At 50.8% G+C, this 7292-nt stretch overlaps 1 protein-coding gene across 1 annotated transcript in view; it reads right to left on the bottom strand.

Moving 5' to 3' along the window:
- Tlcd2 (TLC domain containing 2) overlaps positions 1-2875 on the bottom strand; it is a 9201-nt gene extending 6326 nt beyond the window's left edge. The window contains exons 1-2 of the mRNA XM_019210363.1: positions 2778-2875; positions 656-724 (exon numbers count right to left, since the gene is read on the bottom strand). Of these exons, the coding sequence (XP_019065908.1) occupies positions 656-724; positions 2778-2875 (167 nt within the window). The remainder of the gene's footprint in view (positions 1-655; positions 725-2777) is intronic.
- Between the last annotated feature and the right edge of the window lie 4417 nt (positions 2876-7292).

The following is a 7292-nucleotide window of genomic DNA, read 5'->3' as shown; positions in this document are numbered from 1 at the left end:
TGGTCTAACCCCAGCCCCCCCTTCCAACTGCCCCCCCCCCGCAGCCCCATCAATTTATGTGAAAAGCTGTATTGTTCCCACCCATAAGGGAAGGAGAGTCAAGCTCTGAGTCAGCATAGATGGACTTCTGATTCCCTCCTGTATACTCACAGGTGGATAAACAGAGAGGTGTAAGGGTTCCCTATAGGTAAATACCCTGCTATTGCTTCTCGGCCTTTTGGCTAAGGTCAAGTGTAGGTAAGTACCCTTAAATCTAGAATCTAGAGTTTTAAGTCTAAGAAAATACAGGAAAAGGAAAAAGCACATGATGACTACTCAGACTGGAGTTTCAGTTCTATCTTTTCCCTGAAGACTTAATTTTGGATCTCACCTGAAAAAGCTTGTTGGAGAGAATTGGAGATAGGGAAGGTCAATGAGGAAATCTAGGTAAAGGAGTAGACAGACTTTCCTTCTGTTTCTTCCTATTGCCACACAAAGACCAACTAACCTTGGGTAGTCTGAGCCACCTCTTCCCCAATTCAGCCAGTGTCTCTAGTCTAAAACTGCTCTCTTGCTGGACCAATCTGGGTGAAGCTTCTTCAACTGAGCAGAGTTGCCTTTCCCAAAAGCTCTCATCACCTCTGCCTTCAGACCTTCCCAGCCCCAGTTCTGTCACCTTCCAGATGATAAAGCAGCTTGTCCTTCTCTTCCTCCTTGAAGCCAGGGGCAGAGGGCAACAGTTCTTCAACTGGCAGCTTTAGCTGGGTCAGGACATAAAGCTTGCCACTGAAGAACTACTGCGGCTCAGCCAGGTGAGGATATGGGAGGCATGGGCTCCTGAAAGGAAAAGGAAGAAAAATGGGAAAGATCTGAAGAGGGCTGTCGAAGCTCTGATAGACTTTTGACCTTGTATGAGGAGCTCTTGTCTTTTGCAGCTCAGTGAGACGCAAGAAGCAGTTCTAAACTTCCCCTTAAACCTCTTTACATGTGGGAAACTAAAGAAACCCTTAGCAACCCAGCAGATACTTCATTCAGGGAGGATAGGGCCTAAGATCCTGGACACACCCCACCAATAACTCACTATTAGGTGAGAAGATGGATCTCAGGTTCAGAACTGAGTTTAGTTATTGTCCCAACTGACTTGCTCCCAGGGAATTCAGCTGGAAAAAACTGGGTGGGGGTGGGGGGCTGGGGCTAATTGGGGAACAGTGTGGAAGCGGGGTGGTTTAGTTTGGAAGTTCAGCAGAGGCTCTGGGGACTTGAGGGAGAGAACAGCACCACCGAGGCTGGAGGGGAGGGAGGTATGGGCAGGGTGGCTGGGCAGCTTCCTCAGGACTCTCAGATGCCAGGCATTCCGCTTGCACATTCCGGGTACATCTGGTATGAATTCCAGGCTGTCTGCCGGCCCCTCCATGTCTGAACTTTGTTCCAAGTTCTAAGCCCCGCCCCCACAGTTCCAACGCATGAATCAGCAGGAAAAGCCGGGCCCTGCAGCAAGGCCTGGGAAGGGGGCTGGGGGTGTGGCAGGCTTGAGGGCGCTGAGCTGGGGAGGGCAGGTTTACCATGACACTCTGACCAAAGGCATGGCCCATACCAGATTGAGGGGTCGAGGCGATTTTGCCTTGAGAGTTCTATATACAGAGGGTAGAAAGATTAGGGTGGGGGTAGGGGTTTTCAAATTCTGAAAGCCTTTTGGGAGGCATGAACTTTGTAGTGGCTGTCTCTTCCCTCTGCTACGTGACAGCCCAACTCTGTGCAACTCCCCTCTGACATGACTCGGTTCAGTCCACAGGATTCAGCGGCTGCTGAGAGTCTGTGCCAAGCAGGTGCCCTTGGCTGCAGGGCGGGGTGGGCCCGGGGCTCTGACCCTCTGACCAGCTGCTCCATCAACCCTCTGGCACCCTGACAGCTTCTGGCCCAGTATGACAGCCAGGATGACAGGCCAGATGAGTTGAAGCCTGGAACTAGGGCCAGAGGGAGGTGGGGGCGATAGCTTAGCTGAGGCCATGGGGAGGGGCCAAGAGTTGGCCGGGAGGTGGGGAGAGAGGGAGCCCAGCGATGACTAACCCAGGCGCCCCACCCAGCTTCCAGGCGGTCGGTCGGGGCCTGGTCTGGGCTAGGGGCCTCAGGACCAGACAGGCTAGGGGGAGGTGCAAAGGTGACCTTCTCTCCGCCCAAGACGGCCAGTTGGGCTGGGGGGGCGGTTAAGAGTTTCCAGGCCCTCCTCCTGTTTGTTTCCTCCCCCCCCATCCGCCCAACCGCGGTGAAACCCTAACCTTTGGGTTGCATAAGGCACCAGTACTGCCGCCCCCTACTCCCTTCCCCTCCCCCCTTACATAACATCCCTGAAGGGAATGAGAGGAGGGACCGGCCCGCCCAGCGACCCCTTCCCTGCCAGGGAATTGAACTGGCCATGACCCAGTGAGCGCCGGTAAAGGAAAGCACCTCCTTGCTACCTGCTCGTCCAGATCCTCTCTAATCTAGATGGTGGGCTCCCGCATCCCCGGACCAGAGGGCGCCAGGGTTAGCCACCCCCGGCCCTCCCTCCGGCTCCTCATTTTCCTTTCAACTACTCTTGTCAAACCTACACCAGGACTCCCGTCTCGGACTTTTTCTTTAAACCTCCTGATATACAACTACAGCAGGTCCAGGTCCTTCTCCCCGGGAGCGCCCCTGCCCCGCCGCCCCCTCTTCCCTCCCCCGGAAGGGCAGGGTGTGGCCGCCAGGACCCCACTTTCCCCTATTACCCCGTTACCACAATTCCCCCCTGTATGACCGGGTCCCTAGATCACACCCACCTGGTGCTGGGTGTGGGGGCTGCTGAAGGTAGGGAAGCAAACCACTGCGTCCGCTCCCCACGGCCGGCGAAGCTGTCTCTTTCCAGCGCCCAGCACATACCGGCTCCAGTCCCCGATCAGCTGGCGGCGTCGTGACGCACAAGCCGTGATCACACCGCCCAGGGCCAATCACCGCCCACTGCTGGGCAACGTGACCACACCCACTCGGGGGCGCCTGCACTTCTCCCTGGTCCCGCCCCCCTAGTCATCTTGGCTCGATTGGCAAGGAGGCCACCCCTTTGCCTAGCGAAGTTGAGGTAAGCCACGCCCACTGCCTCCCGAGCTAGCCAATAGATGAAAAGGCGTGGCATAGCCCTCCACCTAAGGGACTTGCTTCGAAGAGCGCTACGTCAAATTTGAGTCTAAAGAGCAGAAGGAAGTAGAGAAGTGTGTATTTGCAGTGCAGACTGGTCTATGTAGTTCTACTCTTGATATTCTCGTTCCCAGAATGCAACGCGCTCTGTGAGTTGGCATTTTTAAACTGATCGCTAAATCCATCCCAGCGAAGTCCTTAAAGGGCTACAGCCCTTCCTTTTCGGAGCCGTGAGAGCTACTTTTAAACAATCGCAAGAATGATTCGCTGGCTTCTGCAGGAGACTGTAGCTCTTTAAGGAAAGGTGGAGCAGGCGAAGCAGCAGGAGTGCGCAGAGCTGAAGACTGAAATCAGTCTCCGGGGCAGCAAAGACTTTCGTAGAACTCTCGAGGGTTTTTGGAGGAGAGAGGATTGCTTACCTCTCCCAGCCCCAGCTGGAGATATCTAGTCCACCCCTCCTGGGAAGCCCTTTCTAACCAGAGAAGCCTTTTCTGGTAAATGCCTTGTCCCGGTCTCGTAAGAGCCCTAGTATCTGGAAGGCTACAGGTCAGAAACTGGGGGATGGAAAAGAAAAAAAGAAAAAGTAGGGGATAGGCCGTGCCAAAATGCCACTGGCCAGAAACGCCAATCTTTGATTAGTCCCCATTCTGTCCCGCCCTCCAAAGCTGTTCACTGACTCCGGCCTACTGGAAGAGATTTCGAAGGTGGAGACCAATGAGGAAGCTGCTCCTTTCCCAGGGGCGAATCAGAGTCTAGAGGGCGGGGGATGGGCAAAAATTGAAATGAACCCAATGACTTGGCAAAAGCTGATGAATTGCTTACTTAAAGGGGCAAACCTGGCACCCAGTCCGCTTCATCACTTGCCCACGCCACCGCCATCACCAAAGAGGCACACGTGGATAGAGGCACACATATCTTTTCCATAAGCTGCATATTATGGTGAGGGTGACTGAATCCTAGAGATGATCTTGGTGGAATAGCTGCTTTTGTGTTAAATACAGGCTCCAGCAGGTGATTGCTATGGTTCCTCACAACTCCAGAGTCCAGTCTGTTCAGAACATTGTGCCTTTAAGACTTCCTGCCTTCGGTCCCAGTAACAGTTGATTGTTGGAAAGTGTGACCTCAGGGGACAAATCATCTATTACCACATTCTCCTCCTAGTACCCTTATCCACCCACCATGGGTGGTGAGGAAAAGAAGGAAATGGAACCCCAAATATGGGGTAAATAATTGTATGATCCCCCCCCCCAATCTGAGTTAGTTCTTCAGGTTCTGAGCTTGGAATGAGAGGTATTTCCTGTCAGCACAGGCAGCTCAGACCCACCCTCTTGGTTTAGTGGGGAGGCCACTATTGGGAGTCCCTGAATGCTGGCTGGAAAGATGTGTGAGTGTTCCAGTAGGGTACTGGGGACCACACGGGACGCTGAGGCCCAGACCTACGGGAAACAAAAGGTGTGGAAAGCAAGCCCTGTGGTCAGGACCTTGCTTCCCAGGCCAGCTGCCCATTACTCTCTACTCAGGTTGCACTATTCTGTCCTGGCTTCACCATTTACTCCCCATTTAACTTCTTGGATGCCAGCCACCTGGTTCCCTGGCTGCTCCACTCTTTTTACTTTCAGTAGTACCCTCTGCTCCCTCCCACCCCCAAAAGTAAGGGTGCTGATGTGAAGCGGCCATGGGACTGCAAGTGAAACACACTGGTTCCAGCTTTGACTGGGAAGTCCTACAGAAAGACCCAAGTAAATATTTCCCCCAACCCTGAGCTGGGAGTCAGGGTCACTCCAGGACAAGTTTAGTATGAAGTCCCAGGACTGACTTGGCAAGGTTGGGAGAAACTGAGCAGGGCCCTGGCCAAGCTTGGAAGAAAGAGAAATCTTAGCAGCTGCCTCATTCTTTATTATTCTGAGTTTAGCAGTCCCATCTCCTTTCTACTCAGGGCCTTTGGGGTGGCCCTTTTACATTGTGTTCTCCCTAACCTTTTCCCACCCACTCCAGGTCAAAAGCACAGGCTATGACTCTGGGATTTTTAAACTTCAGTACTGTTGACATTTTGAGCCAGATAATTCCTTGGTGTGTGCATGGAAGAACTATGCAAAACAGGAAGCTTAATACCATCCCTGGTCTCCACTCCAGATGTCAATGACAACCCCAAATTGTGACAACCCCGTGTATCCAGACATTACCAAATGTCCTCTAGAAGCCAAAATCAACCCCAGTTGAGAACCCCTGAGTTGGACAAACTTGAATTCAAATTCCAGGTCCTTACTAGCTTATGGAAGATATTTTTCTCATCTACAAAAATAGGTGTAAATAATAAATATTCACGGTTTCTTGTTGGAATTTTAAAAACTTGTTTGAAGCTGGGCACAGTGGCGCATACCTGTAATTCCAGCTACTTGGAAAGTTGAAGCAGAAGTATTGCAACTTAGTGAGACCCTGTCTCAAAATAAAAATGGTTGGAGGTGTAGCTCAATGGTAGAGAGCCTGTAGGCTAAATATCCAATACCGCGCGCACACACACACACACACACACACACACACACACACAAAGAGAGAGAGAGAGAGAGAGAGAGAGAGAGAGAGAGAGTTAGGGGCCGGGAATTTAGCTCAGTGAGTTTATTCCCCAGTACCCTCCTCCCCAAAAAAGAGAGTTGGAACACTAAGTACAGTACCTGGTACACAGGCCCACAGTTGGTGGACTACATGTTAACTTCCTTCATTTTTCTCGCTGCCAGATCACCAAGAGCTGATCTTGCTCAGCATGGGCTAACTGCCAGGGCAGCTGCAATCTCCCTCTCTGACTATCTAAGATAAAACCTCCTGGAAACCCAGTATCAGGTTGGCAAAGGGGAGTGACTAATTTGGTTCCAGATTCCCCAAAGCCCAAGGATGCCTGAGGTGGAATTCAGAGAAGGACTTCTGCAGTGAGGGAGAGGACAATTTGGAAGTGGAAATATCATACAACATTATTAGCGCTGGGGATTTAGCTCAATGGTTCCACTGCCTGCCTCACGAGCACAAGGACTTGAATTTGAGCCAAGTACCAAAAAAAAAAAAAAAAAAGAAAGGACAGCATTATTATTATTATTAGTTCTGGAGGTTGAACCTAGGACCTTGTGCATGCTAAGTACTCTACCACTGAGCTGTAACCCATCCCCAGGGCATATTTTTCAAGATGTGCTCCATCCCTGGTAACAAAAAAGAAAGAGTACAAAAAATTTGGGTTGGGGATTTAGCTCAGTGGTACTGCTGCCTGCCTCCCAAGTGCAAGGTCCTGCCATTAGATCCCGGTATAAAAAAAAAAAAAGTAGCTGGGCGTGGTGGTGCATGCCTGTAATCCCAGCACTCGGGAGGCTGAGGCAAGAGGATCGCTGTGAATTGAAGACCAGCCTGGGCTACATAGTGAGCTCCCCGTCAGTCTCAACTACATAGTGAGATCCTGTCTCAAAAAACCACACACACACACACACACACAAAAATTCAGTTTCTGTGCTGAATTCAGTTGCTTTTCTGGTTGCTGAGACAAAATATCGAACACCAAAATTAAAGGAGGAAAGATTTTATTGTAGCTCACAATTTGGAGAGGTTTCAATTCACACTTGGCTGGCTCCAAGGCAGAGTGTCATGGCAGAGGGATATTACAGAGCAGGTAGCAAGAAACAACAGCAGCCCACTTTCTGTCTCTTGTATTTTATCCAGGTTACCTACTTTTAGGCTGTGTAGCATCTCACTTTGAATCAATCCTAGCATCACATCCTTGATCCCAGCATCATACATCCTAGATCCAGCCACTTCTAAAAAGCCCCACCTATGACTTTATCCCGGGCCTTTTGGAGACATCTAGACACAAGCCATTACAGCTGGGGATATAGCTCAGGGTTATACTACTTGCCCAACATGTGTGAGGCTCTGAGTTCCATCCCCAGTATCTCAATCAATCAATCAATCAATACCCTGGTTCTCACACCAGATTAATGACTCAGAAGTACATCCTAAAGTTTGGGAATGACTTCTCTCCTTGTTGAGGATGTAGTTCAGTGGTAGGGCACTTGCTTAGCATGAATGAGGCCCTAGATTTTGATTTCCAGCATTGCAAAAATAAAGACAAAACAACTTCTCTATGGCTCAGATCAGGGAAGTTGTAATACTCAGGAATCTCAGTG

Source organism: Fukomys damarensis, unplaced genomic scaffold (genome assembly GCF_012274545.1).
Source record: "Fukomys damarensis isolate Sample0158 unplaced genomic scaffold, DMR_v1.0_HiC HiC_scaffold_13, whole genome shotgun sequence".
Taxonomy (NCBI): domain Eukaryota; kingdom Metazoa; phylum Chordata; class Mammalia; order Rodentia; family Bathyergidae; genus Fukomys; species Fukomys damarensis.
The sequence above is the reverse complement of the archived record's forward strand: the minus strand, read 5'-3'. Positions and strand labels throughout refer to the sequence as shown.